Source organism: Cryptomeria japonica, chromosome 10 (assembly GCF_030272615.1).
Source record: "Cryptomeria japonica chromosome 10, Sugi_1.0, whole genome shotgun sequence".
NCBI lineage: Eukaryota > Viridiplantae > Streptophyta > Pinopsida > Cupressales > Cupressaceae > Cryptomeria > Cryptomeria japonica.
In genome coordinates this window covers 841,946,501-841,971,722 of record NC_081414.1, presented here as the reverse complement: position 1 = coordinate 841,971,722, position 25,222 = coordinate 841,946,501, and the positions used below count along the sequence as shown (strand labels likewise).

General features: G+C 35.8%; 1 protein-coding gene across 1 annotated transcript; it reads right to left on the bottom strand.

The window, feature by feature from the left end:
* Positions 1-961: 961 nt before the first annotated feature.
* On the bottom strand, positions 962-23,782 carry LOC131053411 (LRR receptor kinase BAK1). The gene is made up of 11 exons (XM_057988021.2): positions 23,336-23,782; positions 14,829-14,961; positions 14,627-14,698; positions 13,425-13,568; positions 6,560-6,631; positions 6,355-6,426; positions 5,991-6,106; positions 5,729-5,869; positions 5,254-5,595; positions 4,313-4,707; positions 962-1,590 (listed from the first exon to the last, which is right to left on the bottom strand). Exons 1-11 carry the CDS (start codon positions 23,427-23,429, stop codon positions 1,273-1,275), a joined length of 1,899 nt encoding a protein of 632 aa, XP_057844004.1. The 5' UTR covers positions 23,430-23,782; the 3' UTR covers positions 962-1,272.
* Positions 23,783-25,222: the final 1,440 nt, after the last annotated feature.

Sequence of the window (25,222 nt, the reverse complement as noted above, 5' to 3'; positions counted from 1 at the left end):
TAAATGCCAACTAAGAGATATTTAGATTAGAAATATGTGTAGCCCATTTCTTCCTGTCCACATGTTTGAGAACTGCAACCTTTTTGATATGCAAAGCCTATTTTCTGTGACAGAAAGGCAACCTCCAAAAATAGTGCATGAAATCTCAAGTCCACTTCCACGAGTTGAAATTCATCATTGCTAAAGATGTGTACCTTCAACTAATAAGTTACTCTGAATTATTTCACTGAAATTGAGATTTACTTAAGATATTTTTTTTTTTTTAAATTAGTTTGAAAATTATTAAATTATGCTGTACTGGTGACATCCACTTTGTCGTTAAGCATCGAGCGCTCAATGCAAACAAATCAAAAGCAAAAATTGGTGACTATCATCAATTTGATTAGGTTTCAACATCATCCATCTATTGACAATCAGTCTTTTTTTAATGAATCCACTTTTCAATAGACTACCACGAACAGGTCAGTCCATTGTTACTTTGGAGATAGTGATAATTGATTATGTAGCTAGCAATACTCTGCCGAAATTTTTGTGTCCATTAGCCGCCTATTGTACAAACAAAGACATTTGTTTGATGTTTTTTGATTTTCAATCTAAAACAAAACATACGTTAGATGTTGTCCACGAGCATTTTTCCAGCTCAAACCAAAAGAATACTACACATTCATTTCCACTAGCTTGCGCTGGGTCTGACAAGATCAAACTTTCTCAGAAACTCTTGAGCAAAATAGCATCGATAATTTTAAGCAAGCCTGAAATGCTTTTCCTCATTCTCAATGCATTCAGTGCCAGCCAGTCATCCATATACTCAAAAATCTAGACTGGGAGACCAATTTAGCAGACGGTTCAGAACATTGTGATTTTATGCGAGTACACTTATTCTGGCACCAAACGAAGTTGAAAATGTCGATTGGATAGAATCTTTAAATACACATTAGCCAATGAAAGAGGAAATCTTCAATAGTAGAAATGAACCTTTGTTTCCTAATGCAAGCTGTTCATAATACAGAGACCAGACTTTTGGATGGATGGGTGCGCACCATAAAAATTCTTCTAGCATACAGGCTTCACTGCTGTCTGTCAGTAATTCTCATGGGACAAAACCCAATATAGCCATCTAAAGACTTCAATGAATATTCTCTACACTGGCACATTGAAACATCAGCTAATAATTTTAAATGATACACTGATTTGACCTTGATACATATTGACATTGTAATAAGACAATAAAATTCAGGCTTTGTAAAAATATTGAACAAACAATCAACTCTATCATCTTGGACCAGACAATTCAACTGCATGAAGATTATCTGTAGAGTCTACAATCCATTCTGAATTTCTATGAGGAACAAGCTCTACTTCTTGGCTACGCACAACTTCCACCTTTTGCCACTCTTCCCACCTCTCAGCTAAACCATCTCCTTCCAACATGCGTACCACTTCAGACATCTTTGGTCTATCCATTGGCGACCCTTGTGTGCAAAGTAGTGCGACTTGAATAAGCTGTTCCACTTCTGCCTCAACATAATTGTTCTGGAGATCAGGATCAACCAGCATATCAAGTCTTCTCTCTCTTAACAGGCCTTTGACCTGTCCAAAAATCAACAAAATGTTAGTGATGGGTCTAATACACCGAGGACTCGTATACATAACCATCAAACTTCTGTATCATCTTAGATATTCAATCACATCAACACATGAAGGTTATAAAAAAGCTCAACTCTCCATCCAATTCACATTACGAATCAGAAATGCAAGAATTCCAGCAATTTTAGAATACTGAAATCAAAATTCCACAAGAATATTTTGGAATAGAAATATAGAGACTGCAGTCAGATATCCATTGACAATGGAATTCTTAGCTTTGATTTGAGAAAATCCTCTGCTAACACAAACCATGGATAGTGTCTTCCCAACAAATAAATGGGTATGGTGTGCACAATCATATAAACCCAAACAGATATGCAAACAACACATACAATACAATCATTGAAGTGCTTATCACAAACAGACTATAAGATATCCCAGAAAATAAATGGGCATTATGTGCATATTATTCAAACCAAAATTTTAGAAGTCAAGCCATACATGAAATGTAATTATCGCAACATTTACATTAAAAAATTGCTATCTGTTTCGAATCTGACATTTTATTCACCCTAAAGCAGAACGCTCCCATGCATTTGAAAATGATAAATCAGAACAATGTTGCTCAATGCTGTTTCTGGATTAGACTGTGTAAGAGTCTTTTGAATCCATAAACAGAATTGATCAATATCATGGATTCTGGAAAAGAACAATGTTCGTTTCACACATTCCTTTACCTTATCCTACAGATATCAAAGCGACAATGTTCAAGGAAACAACCAAATAAACAGTTCATAGACCAGTATCTGAGGAAAAATATAGTATAAACATGTTATTTGATTAACATGTAAGTCTTTCTACAACTCTTCTTGCATAGGTCTGATGTTCATCTTTCCACACTTAAAATGACAGGCGATAATGTCAACAATATGTATATTACAGTAAATAAATTTTCTAAATTCCAGTCCATGAAACATCATGATATTAGACGGCACAGATAAAGATAGGTATTTCATGGAAGCAAGTCAGTGAGCGACAATAGGTCAAACAGTGGGAAACTTCCATGAAGCATCAAGCATCAAAAAGTAACCAATTTGAAAAGTAATATTGTTTACTCACATTTTGCGAGGTTGCAATAGTTGCTACTGATGATATCTATTCATATTTAATTTTTAAAAGTTTGCTTAACGAGAAATGTTGGATATCAATTGTTGTATACAGTTTCTTCAGCATAAGAGTTATTATTTATATGCAGATTGATTCTTGATAAGGTGCTATCAGTTAATTAGTTATTGAATATAATTAAAATATTGATTGTCCCTGTGTTATAACTTTTCCACAGTCCATAATGTATTTACGAGAATGCTTCTGGAAGAAACTGCATGTTTTTATTGAATCAATGTTTCAGATTGCACTCAACAATTGAAAAGTAAAGAAAATTATAATATTGATTGTCCTTGTGTTGCTATACTTAAACTCTATAATTACCTGTTTTCACTTCTAAGTTTTTAACAGATTCCTCCTAGAATGTTGTAAGTCGGCAATTTTTTAATGACAGGTCTTTGTCAAGACTCAAAGCTTTAATGACTACTCTGAAGGTACAGACATGAGTTAAGGCCTTTTAGAAGGTGTATTTTTTTCTGGAATTTGCATTATTGTAATGTTCTCTTTTACTCAGAAACAAGTTCATAGTTGAGGAGCTGTTTACTGCATCAGTGGAGATGTTGAAAAATTAACCAAGTTGTATTTTCAGAATGGTATGGCATGTGAATGATCAACACCAAGCATCACAAAAAGCCTAAAAGGGGCTAGTTGCAAGAGAGATGCATAGACCATGCAAAGGCACTTGCTTTTAGAATGTACAGAATTACTTTAATACAGTAGCAAACTTGACAAGAGAAAAAGGATCAGCCTACACCTTAACAGACAATATATTATATTACAACATCCAAATTTCAGATTTTTTTTTATAACACATGGAACAAGTGAATCTTCTTCACTGACTTGCACACAGGTTGAAGAAATCAACATCAGTACATGGCAATACTGTAAAAGCATGCATAGTGTCTTGTGATTCATGATTTAAGTGTCCATTGATTTTCAATGCAAGGAGCTTGAGAGTTGAGATCCGTCATGATTGACCATTTCAGACAAATCCATTTAATCAAATTTAAGAAAATTTGGGTTATGCCCAAGCTCTTTATGGTACTATACTTTGAAGTCTTAAACAGCATGCCTAAAAGCAATAATAGATCTACCGTAACATATTTGTTTAACTTTACATATACCTTCTTCAGCATACATAGGTTCAAAATTCAAATAAAGTCTTAAATGTCATTGTATTGAATTTAAAGAAATATTATGGAGTAAAGAAAACATCAGCTTTGAAAATGAAGGTAAAGGTTTTTTCTCAATGCTATTGCACTAGACCTACAACATACTGATAATTACAGGTTAATTTTCTCAATGGAATTGTCCAACTTGCAGTCCCCTAATGTATTTTGTCTATATAACAATAATAGTTTTGTATATGGTTGGAAACACTGCAAAAGAATTTATAATGCAAAAGATGGAATCAATACAAGAACTTTTAAAGCATGATTTATCAAACAGACATTTCACAAGTGCAAGGCTATGCAAAGAGTGTTGACCTATCAGATGATATAAATTTCCTTCAATAACAAAAAGAGAAAAAGCTGAAGATTACAAAGAAAAAGATACTTACCCAGTCTAGCAACATGACATCATCATCATTTGCTAATCGGGCAAGGTCAAATGCTCTCTGCCCTGTGATGAGTTCCAATAGCATGATTCCATATCCAAAGACATCCGTCTTCTCTGAAGACTTCCCTGTGGATAGGTACTCAGGTGCGATGTGGCCAATGGTGCCACGGACAGCTGTTGTAACGTGTGTGTCCTTGTAATCCATAAGCTTTGCAAGTCCAAAATCTCCTACCACTGCCTCAAATTCTTCATCCAGTAAAATATTTGCTGCCTTCACATCTCGGTGAATAATCTTAGGATCACAGTGATCATGTAAGTAAGAAAGACCTCTTGCAGAGCCCAATGCTATGCGCTTGCGAGTTGGCCAATCCAGGGGTGGTTCATTTGGTTGCCTCTCTACAAGAAAACATATAAAACATCAATGCAAGAAGAAATATAAACAATCAAAAGCTGCAAAATATTGTTTTCAATCAAACTTATTTCATTTTATAGCCACTATGGAAAGAACAGCTAAATATTTCATGAGGCTAGTGCTTTCAAATGCCACAAAATAGCACCTTTAAAGTTTCACTACCATGGCAATAACGATAGGTAAATTTTTAAGAATAAAGCTCAATGCATCAAAACTAGACAAACCTGGAAAGCACTGCACAACTGGTAGCAAAAGTCAAATAAATCGTGCATCATATGATGAACTACTTGTACCAGTTCAGAAATTGTAAGGATATACAGAAGGACTCCAATTAGCAGCATATTTAATTATTAAAGATCCTTTAATAGAATGGCTCTAAGATCATCACTTCTTAAAAACATATAACTAGAAAATGAAATTTGCATTCATGATAAATAGGGAAGTTACTATCTCTATTGAACAAAAGAAAGGTAACTATAATTAGCTAACAAAGAAATAACAGAAGGCAGACAAGTGGAAACTAAGCATACCTCTAAGACATGAAGCAACACTTCCATTAGCCATGAAGGGGTAAACAAGCAGCCGTTCAGTTGGTGTCATGCAGAAGCCACGTAGCCGAAGGAGATTCCTGTGTACTGCCATGCTAATCATCTCCACTTCTGTCTGAAACTGCAACTCTCCACCTGGAGTACGCTCTTCTTTCAGACGTTTTACAGCCACCAAGGATCCATCTGCAAGGCGCCCTTTATATACCTTTCCAAAACCACCTCTGCCAAGTATATTTCTGTTACTAAAACCATCTGTAGCAACCTGGAGTTCCCGCAATGAAAACCTTTTGAGTTGCCCTAAGTGTACCTCTGGATCCTCCTCAGCTGCATAAATCATATTTTGAATTAAAAAATATTCCAAGCTATGATCAATTGCATAAAAGTTAAATCATTCCATTAGAGGAAACAGAACATTCACTCGAACATAATTCTTGGGAATCTAAGAAAGAAATCCTACCAGGTACATCAAAGAAGTGTTCCTGTGGCTTTCGACGACGCCACCAGGCAAATCCAATTGCAGGAGCAGCAAATAATAGAGCAGCGCCAGCAGCTACTCCCCCAGCAATGGCTCCTGTGCTGGATGAGCTCTGAATCTTTCCTGAAACAAAAACATAAAACAAGACAGACTAGTATGTTAACAACTGTATTAAAGTTGCATCCAAATGTACATAAGCATGATTTATAAGTGTGATGATTTTTGCTTAAAGATAATCAACCACCATTGCTTCCAGAAACTGGCGGAGGTGGTATAAATGGAGGAGGAGGAGCGAAAGGAGGTTGTCCTGGGCATGGCTTCTGTGCGACTGGACCACAAAGAAACTGATTTCCATTAAAACTGCAATAGTTGACAACAAAAGTATTGTCACAACCAAGGATAAGAGCCCAAAAAATATGCATCATTTTCTATAAAATATTAAATTAACGCTCCAAGCTCAAACATGAAAAGTAAAACTATCTGAATTTGCAAACATCAATAACATGGTCCAACCTCACTAAAGATGAGATGCATTGCAAGTCACCTTCTAATCAGTTTTGTTCAACAACAAATAAACCACTTACCATGGTTCTTCTATAAGGAGTTACCTGATAGGAGTAAATAGAGAAAATGATCCATTTGATGGAACCTCTCCTGAGAGATTATTGAATGAAAGATCACTGCATTTAATTACAGACCATGAGGGTGAATGGTTAACAATAAAATATTTATTTAACTATATGTTACAAGAAACCAAAACTTAAGCATAATATAATATATGACATAATCCAAATGACAAAAAGAATAACTTACAGGACTTGTAGGGCAGTTACAGTTGTCAATGCCATAGGAATCCCCCCTGAGAGGCTGTTATTATTAAGCCGGCTATTCATCCACAGAGCATAAAGGGGAACAGTAATGTCAAAAAACCACAGATCATGAAAAAAGATATAAAACAAAGATTTCTAGCAAATCAAAAAATAAATAACCACTCCAAAAAAAAAGGTAAAAATAAATAAGCTCAAAAGAGACAGACATGAAGGAACTAACTTTGCCTAAAGAAAGGTTTTAAATCATATCTTCAATGACAAGACACTGGATACTAAGAAAGGATAACTCATGCATAGCTCTACTGAACTGTTAAATCTTTTCCATACAAGTAAGCTATTGCCAGTCAATACTCTTATTTTGATATTTTCTTTTATGTTAACTCAGTCTATCATGTTATTGCCAAAAACGTTATAACAGGAATTGTCATTGACTTTGTGAACACACAAAAATCATGTAACATGACTTGACTGGACAATGTGTCAAATTGAGACAATTTGGTCAAATTTGCCAAGACTGAATCATACTCAAATTGTCCTGGCAAACTTGGAAAAGTTCAAGAGTACTTGGTGTCAAATAAGACTCGCTAACTTGGCAACACCTGGATAAACTCAGGAAAAATTGATTGGATTAAAAGATATATAAAAGGTTCGCATTTATTATGGAAGTGTTAAGTCAACTCTTACTCATGTGCATGTCCAGTTGTTCCCAAGTATCATTTGGCCCAAGTGAAAGACCAAGCAAGATGAAAGATATAATAGTACTGCCCAAGAATGAACAAGTAATGTGTTAGCCTTTGTAACTGTCATCTCAATCCTTCTGCAAAAATGAGTGACCCAATGGGCAGTAACAATTTCTGCTACAGAATTGGGAATAACACCTGGAAAAAGTAACTTCCCACTGCATTTAAAAGGGGCATCTACTTTTTACAAAATAAAAGAAAATTTAGGCAGAATTTACATGCAATGCAAGATTTTTGGGCCTTTGTACCAAGCTCAAGTAAATACAACATTTAAGCACCCCACGTGGTGAATTTTTTACTTTCTGAAATTACTGTTGAACGTGCACTAACTTCTGGATCGATTGCAGAGAGCAGAAACTTTGTGCTCACAAACAAAAGAATGAAATAATGACAAGGCAAGGAGCAAATATCATGAGTCATTTTCCCTCCTGTAAAACCATTCAAGATGGTTGCATACAGGATTGAATAATGGAATTGCTTATATCATAACAAATTCATCATTTACACCAAGCTCCCAATGACTCCTATCATTCCTCTTCCAGTTGTGTTAAATCACACTTTAGGTAGGGTTTCAGGCTCCTCTTTGCATGATTATGGCAAGGCTAAAATGCATCTACTCCAGTCATGGCATCATCTACAAAGGACTCCTTTTCCTCTCCCACTGGCTACTGCACCACAGAGGCTTTCAAATCCACATACCAGATCAAGGCACCCCAGCCCTTCCCTGGCTCTGGTTTTTCCCTTGCAAAACTGAGCTCCCCTTCTTCACCCATGATTTCATAAAAATCTCCAGGGTTCTGTGTATCATGAAGACACAGTAGCTGCTGCAAGATCTGCAACTCACTCAGCCCCGTGCTCACACCTGGAAGCCCCCAAATCCATAAAGGATGATTGCCCTGATTTAAAGAATCATGGGTACCGTGGAGGGATGCAAATGTGAGTCTACTGCTCCTTTGAAATTCACCAGAAAACAGGAATCCCACCACTAGGTCAAACTAAAGGGTCTCAAACCAATTTCAGAAAGGAGAATCAGTCGCAAAAAAGACTAAACTCACCTGTTGCTGATTTTGATTAAGTGGACGAAGTGGATAACCGAGAAGATTCTTTAATTGAGGGTGCAATCATTCGCAGGTTCAATGGCTTATGGCCAAATTTGAAAAATCTTTGTGAATGGACTGCCAAGCAATGAATTCCACTAGTTCAGAAGCAGGTTGACATTTTTTCCTACACAAAAGGCTTCTTCATCATTGTGTTATAATCCAAAGGTCAGACACAAGATTCTAACATCTAGTCCATGGTTCTAGGGTGATTATTTCCCGAGCTTGAAGCCATGGTAATGACAAAATTTAATCCACTTGTGTCTGGGCGAGTTTACCTTACTATTGAAATCTTGGTGTGAGCCTGGACTAACAATGATTAGCAATTCTCTTGGAAAAAAATTCAGATTGTTTTTTATTCTCTATGCACTAAATATACACAAATTTGTACTGAGATGGGCTTAAACAAGGGCTTTTGCCTGAAAATATTATTTTGAAGGATGGTGAAGCATGGACACAAATTCTGGACTATGCTAACATTCCATTCAGATATTGACACTGTTATGATTATGGTCATCTTGTCTCCAATTGCTCCAGAAAGGATTTCAGGGCTTCTAGTACTTGCAACAGTAAATTCCCTCAACCCACATGGTGGCAGGGAGCAGAGACTTGACATATCTTGCTATGCACATTGAACACAGTCAATTCATTGCCTTCCAGCAGCACAAAAAAAGAGACAAAAGCTGATGCTAATGATAGCCCAAATATCAAAGATAGTACTGCCAAGGCAATGCTGGGTTTGAGCCAAACTTCCAAAGATGGGCATAAAAATATCAATGGGAAGACACAAGACAGCATTATGGTTTCTGATATATTGTTGGAATGGAGAAACATATTAGGTCAGATCTTCAGCATGAACCCATGGCTAATTATCAACTCTAAGAAGACAATGGAGACAAAAATCAGCAGGACAACGGTCCGAACAACAAATCTTCCCAAAAATGAAAAAATGCAATGCCAATGGACTTTGAGGTCCCGTGCTACGAAGAATAAATAACTCAAAGGTACTTGTTTAGTTAGTTGAATTTTGCAAGCAGTCATGTCAATAGGAATCAGCCATTACTCCCCTATTTATGGATCAGGAGCCTTACTTTTTAATGCTCATTTATATATGGGACTGGACCCCACAGGATTTCATAACAAAACCCCTAATTATCTGTGATGAATTGATACTAAAGAATTCTACAATGAGAAATTCACTCCCCCTTGATTACCATATGTATAGCACTTATTAACTAGGTTTTCCAAAATACCTTGGAAAGCTGCATAACATCCCACGGCCAAAATATATCTGCTTACCTAGTTTTAACCTATTCACTCACTTCTACTTTTCCTATTTTGGTGGAGGTTGTTGCATAATGTTTTCCACCTTTTCTCTCCAATCAAATACATTTTTTTCTTTTTAAATATAACTCAACCATTAATAAAACATCTTTACACACTTTAATCATTTATTAATTCTAAAAGTATTAAATAAATTTTATTATGTGATAAAGAGCAAACTTAATTTGGACCCTTTTATGACACCAAATACATAAAAGAACTTTGCTAGACAAACTTGACCAGCTTGATGTGAAGACAAGACCCCTATGTCACTTGACAATGCATGAAGATCAACAGGTGAAGCAAAATTTCAGTCCAGTACCTTATCCATGAGGTAACAGAGTCAATGAACACCATTTTCCATGAGGTCCAACCAATGCAGGATTGAATATGTGAACACATCATATGTCACATGCCCTTTTCTGACATAGAAACCATGAAGATGACTTACCCATGATGATGAATAAGAAGCCAATTCGGGTTTGAAAGCAGGTACATAAGAAAGCCATGTACCTGAATGTCACTGGTACTAGAGTTCAAAAATGTAGGACCCCGAGCTATAAATAACATCTGACTGTCTGGAAATAGGAGGATTGGAGGTATTACCCCTATTTGAACAAATCATAGATTACGTCATGTGACTGCTAAAATGTCAAGGTATTACATATTTACAAGAACATTTCATAGGAAACCACCCTAGGACTTATCCCTTGCACAATTGCCAGTCTTTTCTCTTCCATTTTTTCCATAGTGACAAACAACCTACTATTTGCTCCCATCACAGTAAAATGTTCAGTACACCTCTCATCATATTTCTAGATCATTGGGGAGACGGCTGTGCACATTTGTTACTTGTATATCATATTGACACTAACTCAATAGTACAGTCACATATTCAAAATCAACATAAAATTCATAGCTACCAGTTATGGAACCCTGGACAAGGTTTGGTATGGATCGAACTTTTTGGTCTGGCTCAGCTGGTCCAGTTCGGTGTGAACCAAATTTTTTATTTTATTATTTGAAAAACATTTTATCAATTTATTAAAAACTTAATAGTGAAGTAAAAGCACATTGTACAAGGGGTTGCCAAGAAAGTCGTGTAGGCCATACATGAGTGTGAAACTGGCTCAAACTCTCTCACAGCAATAAGGTAACTCTAAGTTTAATCTATCATCTCTTTCCTTCTCTCACCACATGCATATGGAGCAGCTCAAATCTCATGAATATAGTCCCCAAATAAACATAACTTTGGGCCATATTGTTATGTAGGACAATGATGTTTTTGCAGTTTGTAGATCTTTTTACATACATTATCTCTATAATTTTTCTACATTTTCCAAAAGCCAACAAAAAGTTATCTGAAATCAAATCTTCCAAGCATTTCCCCTCCCATTCCTAAGTTGTTTTTTTAATAGTAACTACCATTAATTTTCAGAAAAAAGATTCTGCTACTTCATAGGTTACATGTACCACATATTATCAAAGGCTGGAGAAAGGAAGGAACAAGGAGCGAATTATAGGTTGATAATTCTGCTTTTGATACAAGTATCAGATCAGCTTCTTCAAAAAGTTCATGAATGCATGCAGCATTTATTTATGAAATGTAGTGGTAACAGAGCTTGATGTCTTATATGGATAATCTAATTCAAAGCTTTCACAAGGTAGAACATCCATCACATAGATAATCTAATCTATTTTTAAATATACTGTGGGAAAGTCTAAGATACAATCTTAAATCAATGGGCAGACATTTCGGGTTAATGGATCCCCAGCTGTAATTTGCACGACAGTCCCATAAATATTGTCAAAAGAAAACATTAAATGAATCTTCCTTCGGAAAGATAGAGAAATAGATCAAACAAAACACTTTAAAGACAACACATCCTGGATTTACAGTCTTTACCTATGAAAAGACCATGAACATGATGCAGAACTCCCAACCTTAACCACAGACAATAATCTTATCGATGTTTGAGTTTAGAAAACATTACAATAGACTCTCCTAAGGATTAACCTTGTTAGAAGCTTCTGAAAATATTAAAATAGGTTCATAAAAGACTTGGTGAATAAGGCCAATAAAATTTAGAACTTTACCTCTGAAGTTTAAAACCATTAGAAATGGTAAAAATGGAAGATTGGAATCACCAAAATGGCACTCGGCTCTATCTTCAATCAGTTAAACATAAAAAAGCTACCCAATGAAATTAAAGAATATAATTTAGTTGTCAACTGAAGAATGAAGAACATTATTTAGTATTTACACACACACAGAGTTGTAAAACAAATGACGTTTGATCTTCACATATGCAGGTGAAAAAGGATAAAGACATTAACCATTCCAGACAACTTCCAAGATAACCACCACTTTGAAATTATCTATGATTAATCAATATTTTGTAATTTCCTAACTAAATCTTCATATAAGGCCATTATTATTTTTATCTATCACACTCCCTTAACAATCATATTTGAAAAGAACCACGCTTGTCCCTGAGCCTTAATCAACATGTATATTCAAAGAGGCTTGGTAATTCTATTTGTCATCTGTTCCTGAGTTGCACAATCCTGGAGTTCAAATTGATCTTCTTTAAGAAGCCTTCTATTACAAGGAAAACTAAATTCAACATGTTTTATGCAAATGTGATACAATAGATTCTTCACAAGCTTCAGTGCACTTTTAATATCAAGCAATAGTAAATCATATGGTATCTTGTATGTTTTATTGCCTTGAACTGCATTATCAGTATATCATATGGTATCTTGCATATCCAAACAGCTTCTCAGGTGGTCCTTACCACTCCATATTCCACTACAATAGAGAAAAGAGAAAGAATGGATTTTTTTTTGCTAAGTCATGAAACTGCACCTATACCTAGGTTGACGACATAATTACTTGCTGATCTAAAACAATTGAACTAAAAATTGCCTCTCCATCCAATTAAACATCTCTACTATTCATACTATAATTAGTAGCAAGTCTAAGAAGTCTGTAAGCTTTGGCTTCATCACTGTAGTCTAAACTCCTACACTCTTTAAGCTAGTTTTGTTCTCCTCATCACAAATGCAAGAGCAAGCAATAGAACAAAAGAATTAAACTGGCATATACTCTGAAGCTAACTTTGCTCCATTGGATCTCCATCCTATCTAGACTTCTTTTGGTGTGAATTTTTGGACACACTATCCCATAAACTGTCACATCCCAATACTAATTTGGAAGGGAGATCCCATGAAACATTGCTCTAGTCATTTCATTCTCCATTATGCCACTCATTGACATCCCAAATTTGTTGCCATGTATATAGAGTTGTTTGTTTTAAAAAGCTCATCCTTACAATGGTGAAAAAACTAGTTGGATGGATGTCTACTCTCCACAGCTCCCTCTCTAGATAATTTTTATCATTTTCCGTGACTGATTTTCCACAGCTGCTTTAAAAAAATCAAAAGAGCCAACCTCTTCTTTCAATGGCTTAAAACTTTGAAAACAGAAAATAACAGTAAGAAAGCCCAAAGTTCATGATACTATTTCCTTCCCTTTACTCAGGTTAAATAATGATAATTCTTACAAAGAAAAGTAACACATCAAATAGAGCATTCCCTTAAAGGAGCAGTTCGATCCTAATCAATAAGTTTAAAACACAAGTATACATTAAAATCAACTGATAGCTGTCAGGATGAAAAAACTTACAGGAAGCGTAACTTAGTTAATTTGCCCAGTGACTCTGGTATTACACTGGTGAATCTGTTCATGTACAAATCCAAGCTAACCAGGTTGGTCAAGTTACCTAAATCACTTGGGATAATTCCACTTATATTGTTGCTATAAAGCTCCCTGCATCATTTACAGTGAAAGTAAAGGTGGGTTACAGATATGGTTAATAGTAAACTAAATAACTGATTCATAATGCTCCTACAATAAGAATAAAGTGATATTCACAAATTTACAAATTCTACAAGACATACAATAGCATATTATCAAAAGTTACATGTCAATCATGATAAAAAAAAAGTATTTAAATAAAAATATAAACATCACATTTTCAAAGAAAAGTTTAAAAAAATTGTTGCTCAAATTTACCTTACATCTTAGCACAAGAGAGGCTTTGATTAGTATGATTTTACCCAGCATAATAAGCATACTTTAAAATAACAAAACTTCTAAAGCAAACAAAATCATGCAAAACATTTAATGCAAATATGTACTCATCCCAACCTGAAAGAAATTTGGAATGGACTAGCATATGTTAAGCTTCAAGAAAAAAAAACATCAGGACAAATCAATTTTCAAACAAAGGAAATTCTGGGAAAGAGAAACAAATCAATTACATGAGTCACAATCAAAAGTTTGCCAACACTTTCTAACACTTTAAATCCCCATTCTTGACCTACACCGTGAAACACAAAGAAGGTATTATCAGTAATAAGGTTTTATGATTATAGTTGTTTAGGCATGCCGTTGTTTCTGTTTCCATATTTTCCCAGAATTATCAGGATATTTGACTTGCCACAAGGCAGTAGACATTCAAACAAATAAACCCATACAATGCTAACTATGAGTCCTGCATTATCCATTCTTTAGAGAGTGCATCTGCTAACCCAAAAATTGTAATGTTGCATTACCATTCTTAGAGTAGTCCAACATCCACAATCTCTAAAACTATCTCAATGGTGCCATTCATCCTGACCATTAAACTTATATCATCACTGGAGCTAATATGACAAATGTTTTAACGTACATGAATCATAAGCATGTCATATTGTATGGTACGATAATCATTTCAGTAAATAAGTTGTTGTGCCACTAAAATATCAATATCACATGACAAAGAAACAAAATCTGTTAATCACATTATATAATATTATAATCAAAGAAGAACCAGCATATCTTACAAGTATTGCAGATTAGGCAGCTGCCCAAGCTGAGGGACCAATGTACCAGAAAGTTGTGCATTTCCTAAGTCCCTGGAAAAGATAATCCATAAACGAAGAGTGAAAAACATACAAAGAAGAGCTCATAGGAAAAGAAGGGCAAATGATCCCCCCAATTCATCAAAAAGATTTCCAAACATATAAATAAAATAAAGATACTTACACTCTTATCACACTATTATCATTATTACATGTAACATGAAACCATGTACATGGGTTGACAAGAGTTGGATCCCAACTCTGCAGCACATTGTTTGGATCATCTAAGTTAGACCTTAGGCTATGTAAAGCATCGCCTGTCAATCAGATACAAGATGCCAAATTCATTAGCTGTGCATATACATGCTTTAGCAACTTGTTTATAACAAAAATATACAATACTATGACTCCAAAATATGGTAAACATCAAAAACAACAAATTGGATATAGTAGGTCAGCTAGAGAACAGAAAATCATGCATACTCAAATTTAGGTGAGACTAACAATGAGTCATTTTTTATGATAGCATGCCAAAACATGTTTAAACGTGCTTTCCTTCTTCAAATGATTTTAGCATAGTTAGACTACTCGCGACTCGGCTCAACTTGCCAAGCCCCTAAGAAAAAAACTCGGCAAAAACTCGGCAACGTAAAAACATGCTTAATTTTAATAAAAAATGCATTTTTTTTGCAAATTTTAATGAGAAGATGCATCCAATGAGTCAATAAATGATAACACAAAAGAAACAAGCTGATTCTAGATATGTTTAAAAGCAAAGTGTCTACAAAATCGCATCCTCATGAGGAATGCTGATGGCTGGAAGCAAAATAGTAAATAGTTTTTGTAAAACCAAAAGTAAATACATCATTACAAATTACAATTACAACTTCCTCTTCCCAGCTCTATCTAAAACTATTTACTATTCCTCTTCCTCTTCCCAGTGGAGATCTTCCCAGTTCTGAGGGTGAGAAAAAGAGGGGTAGAGAGATAGGTCAAGATCTTGGTGGAGATTTACAAATGCGCAATATTTGAAATTTCATCATTCATACTGATAGTTTCAAACTTTCAACTCTAAAATGTATAATACCAAGATTTCTTCAATGCTAATTATGTTGTTATATGGAGCCTAATCAGACTCGGAGGTTAAATTTTCCCTAATTCCATCAGCACAGTTTCCCCCTATATTTTTCGACAGGGGTTTATGGGCAGCGCCCCCAAGTTGGGGTCAAGGGGTCGCAATACATGGAGGGGTCGAGGGGCAGCGCCCCGCGAGGCCAAAAATACTTTTATTATTTTATAAAGGCGTCGGGTGTTATAAAGTATAAGAAAGGAAAAAAACATATTGAAATGCCACATATATATAAATGTTATATTTCATGTGTATATTCTGATGAAGAGAATGAAACTGACCTGAAAAAACAAAAATGATAATTTTTTGACATGTTTGGGCCTCTTTTTTTAGTCTAGCCGAGTTTTTTAAAGAAACTCGCCGAGTTTTTGCAAAAAACTCGGCGATTACTCGGAGAGTTTTTGCTGCGAGTTAAAGTCATAAAAACTCGCAGAGCTCAAAAACTCGGCGAGTTTTTGAAACTTGCAGAGTACTCTGCGAGTGTGCCATCTATGTTTAGTGCCAAAGGAATAGCTAATGATACATTATTTTTAAGTTGGATAACAATGAATCCTGAAAAGATCCTTAATTTTGAAGTCAGATAAAAAACTAATCCAGAAAACATCCTTTTAATTATAGCATGCCAAAATGTAATAAATACATTTTACTTCTCCAAACAGTTTTTGAGCCAAGTGAAGAGTAAATTGCACATACTCAGTTTTCAAAGTCGGACTAAAAAACAATAAAGTTCTGGAAAACATCCTTTTAAGTTTTAACCATAACATGTTCAGAAATGTTTTTTCTCAAAATTGTGAGTTTTTGAGCCAAGATCAAAATGTTCACCATTTCTGAAGGCTGGAAGCATTCATCATCTAAAATGGAAAATCCAACTAAGAAAAAAAGTCTGTAGTCAAATTTTAAAAGGAAAAAGGCTGCAGTTAGTCACATATATGCCCATCTTCACAAAAACTATCAATCATGCATAACAGGGTTGCTCGTAAACTCAATAGTGGAAGTTCATATTCCTTGTGTTTGAAACTCGAAAAGAATGTCTCGCCAGTTATCAACATCATTTATAGGACCAACAACACAGACACTAAACAGTGAATATTGAATCTTTCACTGTTCACTTCTTGGCTATTCCTTTCTTGCAACTGACCAATTCTTGAATATTTACTTTTCAAATAACTCAAGGAAGCCATTTATAATATTACATAATACTAACAAGTACTGATAAAATACTTATTTCCCATCAGTGATGTATCTCTGGCAACGTTATTGTAACTTTTGACCTTGACTTTCACTCACTTGACCAAACCTATCTATGTCTGCTTCCATCCCAATTCTCATTGAGCATGTGCGATGCAAGTTGTTCTGTGTAAATGTTAAATGGACAGAAGAACAAAGTTCATGGCAATCTAGGGGAATCAAATATACAGAAATTATATTAATGATACATTTCATTGCAGTTTCACTAAGGTTTGCCTCTGCTTTGCTCTAAAAGGCCTTAAAAATCAAACTGTCAAGAATTTCTGGCTACCATTTACACAGATTTTCATTGACTTTGCGCTGTTGTAATTTACACATTATGTGAATTTGTACATGGAATTCAGAGTGTTCCAGTTGGACCATATAAACAATGCACAGATATCATCCAACCTCAATTTTTTGGCTTTTCTCAGCTTCTTCCTCTATTCCAGTAATTTCCTATATCATAAGATCCATAGTATTCAACTTCAAATAGATATAGCATAAAAGGTGTGTAAACAAAGAAAACAAAGTATATAGCACTTCATATATAGTAAAAACAGACTATGTGAGCCACAAATAGAAGTACTTGACAGAGCAGTTAGAAGTTTATAAGTAAGCACAAATCTCCTTACAGGAAATAGTGATCAGACAAAAAAAAAAGCATAAAACTTCTTATGGCAACAAACTAGTGTCAACCAAGTATAATCTTTAATGGAATTGCATAAGCTTGACCATTAAATAAGGCATGTCATAATTCGGGAAGGGTACAAATACCTTCTGAGTGATAAGTCCATGCCTGTGGCCCTGGGACCAACTGTGGCAGCATCTGTTTAATTGCAGGATGTTATATACCGAGATTCTCTAAGAATAATGAAAACCCTCCATGCACATCTTATAATGCCAAATACATAAAGTAAAAGATGTTATATACCATGACCTGGATGCGCTAACTAAGAATGAGAAACAAATACCTTTGTTCCCATTTTGTGATTTAAGTTTGAACTGGATAGAATTAATCTCATGTTTTACAATGAACTAAAATATCTGCATTGTGATCTCATAATACTCTATGTTTCAAACTACAATTTGGCTCTCTCAATCTCCAAAAACATACAGTGCCATTGGTCTCAAGCAACATAGAAATCTTTTTCTACTTATAGATCCATAGATTGCTAAAATGGCAATGGAGCAGCAAAAGACTAACAAAAAAGCTAGGGGATAGGTACAACAAGGAAAAACCTTTACTGTACACCTATATAGTGTCTTCATAAATGCCCCAATAGGGGTCCTTGCTTCACATAGCATTATTTACTTTTGCCCATTATTTTGGATACTTCTGATATAAACTAATTATAAAAATGTGATTATCACTTATCTGCCACTATTTCTTAATACCTGAGACAACAGTGCTTGCAAAAACTAGAATTGACATCAAATTCCATTAATTTTTCTCAGATAATAATGTTATATGAACCAAATGTATAGATATAAGACTGAGAATATACACGAATAGTTTGTAATGCTTCTTTTGTTCACTTAATCTTATTCCATTAGTGTCATGTTTTTTCTTTGAAAGTCAACATGAAATTTAAAATATTTCAAATGTAAAATATTAGTCCAACTAACATCTCCCTTCAAAGTTTTTCCCTTCCACTATAAGAATCACTTAGCCATTTACTCAAATGGTTTTCCCTTGCCCACTCTACGCATCTGCTGAATGTCTCATTTTGGCATCACAACCTCATTTCATGTGCATGTCGCCTACAAAAGCAATGAGCATGCCACTTGTGTGTGCATTTGTAGCAAAAATCCTTGCACACTCAACATGACAAGCAGGCAGCAGTAATTAACTTCAGTGGCACGAAAAGGTCAGTGCACAAGTTCCAAGAAGTCTATGCACAGATTGGCACAAATTTACAAAGGAAAAGACCTTTTGCTCAATTACCATTATGGAGCCTTGCTTGTATCGATGTAAACCAATCCAACACCTATATATTGTGGTTTGGAAAGGTAAAAGCCAATTTTAAGCATCTTTCTTGAATGGAATAATTGCTGAAAGACTAGTCAGTTGACTTGTGATGTACCTAATCATCCCTTTCAGAAACCCTTTCTATCTACTATCAATGTTATTAATCATCTCTCAGGGCCCATGTCCGACTTGAGAGGCATGCAGTTCTCCAACCTTCTTGTAAAAGTTAAGGCTGGATACACTGGCAATAATACATTCAATTTTTGGTTTAAAGAGTGAGGACACCAATGTCTCCACAAAGAAGGAATTCCATCAACATCAGATGGAAATGGCTGCTGCATGGAAGAAAGCTAGTGCTATATGGTGTTTTAGCAGTCATCATGGCAGAGGAGGTTTCTTAAGCCCTTGCTGGCTCTGCCCTGTTATTTCAATGGATGATGATTCTAATAGCAAGGGGCCTGGAGGAATCTCTATAGAAATGGAAGCCAACTGCCACAACAATTATGAATTATGGGTTTCTTAATATTCTAGCCCGTAGGGGCTGCTCCTCCCTCCCTCTGTCAATGATCGTAGTAAAAACATATGTTGAGTCAACTTGACGATATTAACAAGCACATGGAAAGTTACGTTGGGGAAATCAACTACTGCAGCAACACCAAGAAAATCTTATTTGATATTTTTATGAAAGCCAGTGCATCACAACCAAACACCCTTGTACAATTTGTAGATTCTCCCCATCATTGAGGTGTGGTTCTCACCGGTTTTTTTTCATCGTATGCTGTGCTTTCTTCAGTTGAATGTGGCACTCTGTGTTATTTTGCATGTTTTTATGTCATATGCATGTAAATGAGGCTAGGTCCTTAAGATGGAGATCTTTTAAAAGGGATGGATGACTTCTAAAAAGTGTAGTTTTGTAGTGGCTTGCTTAATAGAGAAGGGGATTTGATAAAAGCATTGTTCTCTGATGAAATGAGAACAATTAAAATGATACTACAATCAATACCCGTGCCACTCAACTTTGACAATCAATGACAGCCCCATCAAGCATTTTATTTCATTATTCTAAGCCATTCATGCATTACAACAAAACTTGTTGCAATTTTATTTTTCTTGCATCACTAAATCTCCATCTTATAGTAATATGCATATCGCCTGACCTCTGTGCTCTTTCACTTTGCTGTAGCCCACATTGCTCAACCCCTTCAGTGTTGGGCATTTTTGTCAACTGTAGGGAAACCAAGAAGATATCCTAGCCTCGACAATTTTAAAAATTATAGCAATATAAAAAGAGCCAAACTCCTTCAATTAAAAATATCAAAATGTAACTAAACACATCCCCAAGCATCGTCACTATTGTTTGCAAGTTTGTAAGCACTGATAATCTCAGGTAACCAAATTTGCTACACTAGCCAACTAGAATCCGCTGCACTGATGCATTTGAGTGCATTAACACAGAATGGTAAGGGATTGTATATTAAGTTAAGGGTGGAGAACTTTTCAATATCATATTGCTCGGCATGTGTAGGCGAGGACTTTAAAATATCACGTTCATCAGCAAGTCCATATTACCAGCAATTAAATTAAGAGGGCACAGAGCTCATTCACATTATCACAGTCAACAGAAGCTCTAATCACATACTAGCAGAACTCATTTAACATGAATGCATATATCAATCACATATATGACCAAAAATGAATACATATACACAATCCTAGTGTAGTATTATATAGACACAACATGCATCTAAGATCCACTTAATCTCCAACAACGTATTGAACATGTCAATGCTTATGTTTGACCATTCACCGATATTAAGATTGCACATCTCTCCTTTCATAAACAATCAGCACTCCATGCAACCATTCAGAATTCTTAAATTCCATCAAGACTATACAATAAGATTGTGTTTCAACTCGATTATATTATTATCCACAAAACTAATGTCCACATTTCACCACAAATGCATGACCACTCTACATATGCTCAATCTAAGTCACAAGGTTCGAATTCGAATTCGACAGCCATGAAATTCGGATGAAATTCGACAAGGGAAAAATTCGCAAAAAAATTCGGATAAAATTCGCCTTCTATAATTTTGTTTATTTTTAAATATATGTATACTTCTAATAAATTATCAGAATAGCAACCCTTGTTGCAGAAATCCGAGGGCAACCCAGCAGTTGCAGACACCCATGACCCAATAGATACAAAGCATATACGAAGAATACCCACGACCAACTGAGTTGTGTTTAGAGGCGGATAGCAGTGCTTTATAGAGGAAATTCGATTAAATTTGATTTTTTTTATAGAAGTTTGAAATTCGATTAAATTCGAACCTCATCCATGAAAATCGCCGTATCCTGTGACTTAGTGCTCAATCAACCAAATAATTGCGGAAATGAATGCTGAATAAGGGTGTAGTATTCTGCTAAAATATGTGTTAAATTCTAGACAGAAACACTGCCAAACTCAACCTGGGTTATATCGCATGCACCACAACTGCAGATTAAATAAGATAGTCAACTGCAGAGAAAAATGAGCATTAAAGTCAATCCATGTACAGCACCCAAAATCAATCCTCATGGCCCAAATCTTATGGTTGTAACTTGTAACTAACCATTTTAGAACATGTCAACAACCAATGCCTCAAAGAGCCAATCAGAGTGCAAAAAGCATGTCAAATCAACACCTATAAACAAAAAATATTATGAGTTCAATTGTTATTCAGCCAAAACATTTTCAAAGAATCCACATATGATGTCCTCTAACATTAGTTCAGTTCCATAAAACCTATGTCACTTCAAAAACAATCTGCGTTTCCTATAAGGAGCTAATCCCTGAGTGTATCAATTCCATCAGCCAGATCAAATCCTGCAGCATTAAATCACTCCTACACAGTGATAAGTAAGCAATAATGCCACGAGTCAATATCATCTGTCACTAGATTCCTGTGAAATCGTATCTGCCCTGGACACTGCTGGAACACTAGGTGAAATTTTCTAACTGGTTCCATTTTGACCGTGTTCTGGTACATGATGCTTTCTGTATTTTGAATTTTCCTTTTATTGTGGTGGGATTTGGTGATGCTCCCCTGGAAACATGACCCAGCAAACAAATCAGCCCCCCTCCCTGAATGTTTGATCTGTGGTGAAAACCAGTAATTAAACTATAATGCCAAGGGCTGATATATTCTCCTACATAATTCTTAAAAGAACATATGTACACTGTGTACCATCAAAGCTCCACTTGAATTCAACATCTAGTTTCATTCCCGTGAAGCTCTATCATAAAACTTTATGTAAGCCCTAAAAAATTGCATTTCCTCAACTCAAAAGAATACTTGTCATAGTTTGATACTGGCTTATTGAAATATGGACCAAAACACCAACAAAGAACTATATTAAATTAAACTAATTAACTGAGAAACCCAGTGATTCGTTTAAATTGCATGGGATAAAACTCCTATTTGCCCACGGTTGAATTAAGGGCATAATTTTCCCTCCATTAGCTCAACTCCTTCCCTGATGCCGCTTTCGCCTGAAAGCAGAGCAAGCCTGTTGCCTTGAGCCAATATGCTCTGCCAAGAGAGTTCGAAGCATGAGCTAATGAGCTCTGCCAAGAGACATTGGTGCACTCAGAAGCAGCCACAAAACAAAAGCAGATCATTGCAAAATTCCAACAAACGGAAAAATCTTGACCTCGAAACCCAAACACACAATGATCATCAGGTCACAATTATGTCACTTGTCTGAAACGTCTAAAATCGCACGGTGCCACACCCAACACCTCCGTTTGATTATTCGGTGTGTATTTACATAAAGTGAAATAACCAACCAATACACTGTATATATAACCCCAACGCACTGCACCGTAAGCTTATTCCAAAAAGATCGTCGAAAACCCCCAAACCTCGAGCATATAACTCCATCAACACTTCAATTCTTACAAAAACACATCATTCCCGCGCATGTCTCAACAGAACATCCACGCCAGAGCTCTCGATCATCTCTAATCAGAGCCCTTTCAAGGGCATAAAGTTCTTATAATACGATTTTAAGCTGTATAACTTATCGCCAAAACTTTCGAACAAGCATTTGATACGAACAATGCATCCGATAAAACAAATCAGCATAAATTAGATTCCGCCTCGTCACTTCCCAGGGTTTGCAAACAGAATAATACAACTTTTTTTGGAAAGAAACTAAAAATGTAATAGTTAAGCACTAGAAAGACACCTGCATTTACTCAGTACCTCGTCTTAACGACAAAATAACGCAAACAAAACAACAATACCAAAATCGCTACAGTGAAGCTAAGAAACACAATGCGCTAAAACAATACAAAAGCAAAACAAATAATAACCTTCTGTATTAGCTTTAACTCGCCAAAGCGGGTGATGCAGTAGCAGCAGCCACAACAACAGCGATATGTCTCCACGCCGCTGCTGCTGCTGCATGGCTCTTCCTGCGCTTATATATTTTCTCTAATTTGTTTCGCTGACGATATCCTTATGTGCTGTAAACCCTAATAGTCATTATATAGCATGAATCTTCCAGGGATCTGCACGGATTCGTTCTCCAGATCGCAGCATGAGGGAACAGACTCAAACCCTAGCAAGCTACCACCAGAAAAGCCTTGGAACCGCGCTGCCAGTGCAAAGCCGATACTACATGGATTCGAACCCGCGACCTGCGTCCCTCGACAAAAACAAATATTTTGCTAAGCGGAAGGCACAGAGACTGATTCGGTAAAAATGTGCGCGCCGGATAACATTTTCGTTATCCAATTATTTTATTATTTTTTAATTTGTTTAGTGTTTCCCAGTGCTGCCCTTTTTTGGTCTTCCGTGGGCTTTCAGGGCGGGCGTGCTTCGATGCCCGCTGCCCGACAGCCTGGTCAAACCTCACCTGCCGGAAACCTCGCCGGCGGCAGGAGTGCCGTCAACGGTCAAACCTTCAAAACGCAACGGCGGGACCCACCCTGGTATTATCGCTTTGTGCCCCAGTTAAGTCCCTAATTATGCATCATCTCCTGGAATTTTTTTTCATTTTTTTAATTCCTATGTGAGATCTCAGTCAACTGACGCTAACGGACAAAACAGACGAACTGTAGTCCGTGAGTTCTGTTTGTTTGTTGTTCAGGATCCGTCAGTTGATGGAGCCGTGTTTTTTCGCCGTCGCGTCGAGTACGGCGGGCTTCGATCCTGTGACCTGCAGACTTGCAAGGTTTAGTTGCTTTTGTATTTGAACAGACATTTGAATTGTGGTGGGGCCCGCGGGTAATTAAAACTGTGGTCACATGGGGATGGTTTTAGCCCCCTAAACGTGGTTGGTGGGGGAAAATATTATTTTGCTAAAAAACTGCATATATTGCTGATTAATGTAAATCTTAAGAATTAATTAGGTGAAGCGGAGAATAATACGCCTTGAGCACATCCATCTTCTTCGAATGTCACCTCCAACATCGGAAGGAGAATTTTCTACCTAAGAAAAAAAAATTCATTTATTTTTTATTTCTTGTTTTTTTTTTAATTTTGTTGGCATCGACCCATTGAGATAATGATTGTGGACTCACTTAAATCTCAACATGTAAAAGTAAAAGACCTTGACATGGATTAATTTGGGATAGTTTACATCCATACAATCAAGTACAATTAATTGTGGTTGGAAATTGATAATTTGGATGAAATGTTATTTAAAGAAATAAAAGTAAATGAGTAGAGAAGAATAATGAAAATCAATGTTGATGTCTTATGGATTATACTTGTCAATATTTTTGAAATTGATGTTTTTAATGTGTTCTTTATTTAGAATTCTTCATTGACCTTGACTCTCTATAGGTTGATTCCGAGTAGCTCGAGGTTAATCTATTTTAGAATTTTCTATAAGATTAAATGATGCGTTCGATAATCTCTAAAGAATGAACTCAAGACTTGGATCAAATGAATCTTCATGCTAAAAGATACTTGTTGAATAAACCAATTGACAAGAGATGGCTCTTATCTTGTAATTTAAATATATCAAATGGTCTAATACATCAAAGGGTCTAATATAACACCAAATGGATAGCAAAAACAACAACTTAAATATTTTTAAAGCTTAATCCAACCCACACACCAAAATTTGTAGAAAAAAATCACTACAAATAACTAGGTCAAGGCACAAATGACTCCAAAGAAGAAATGCTTCAAAATGAAATTGCACATATGTTGGACAAGCGCTAAAAAAAGAAAATACATAGAACAATATT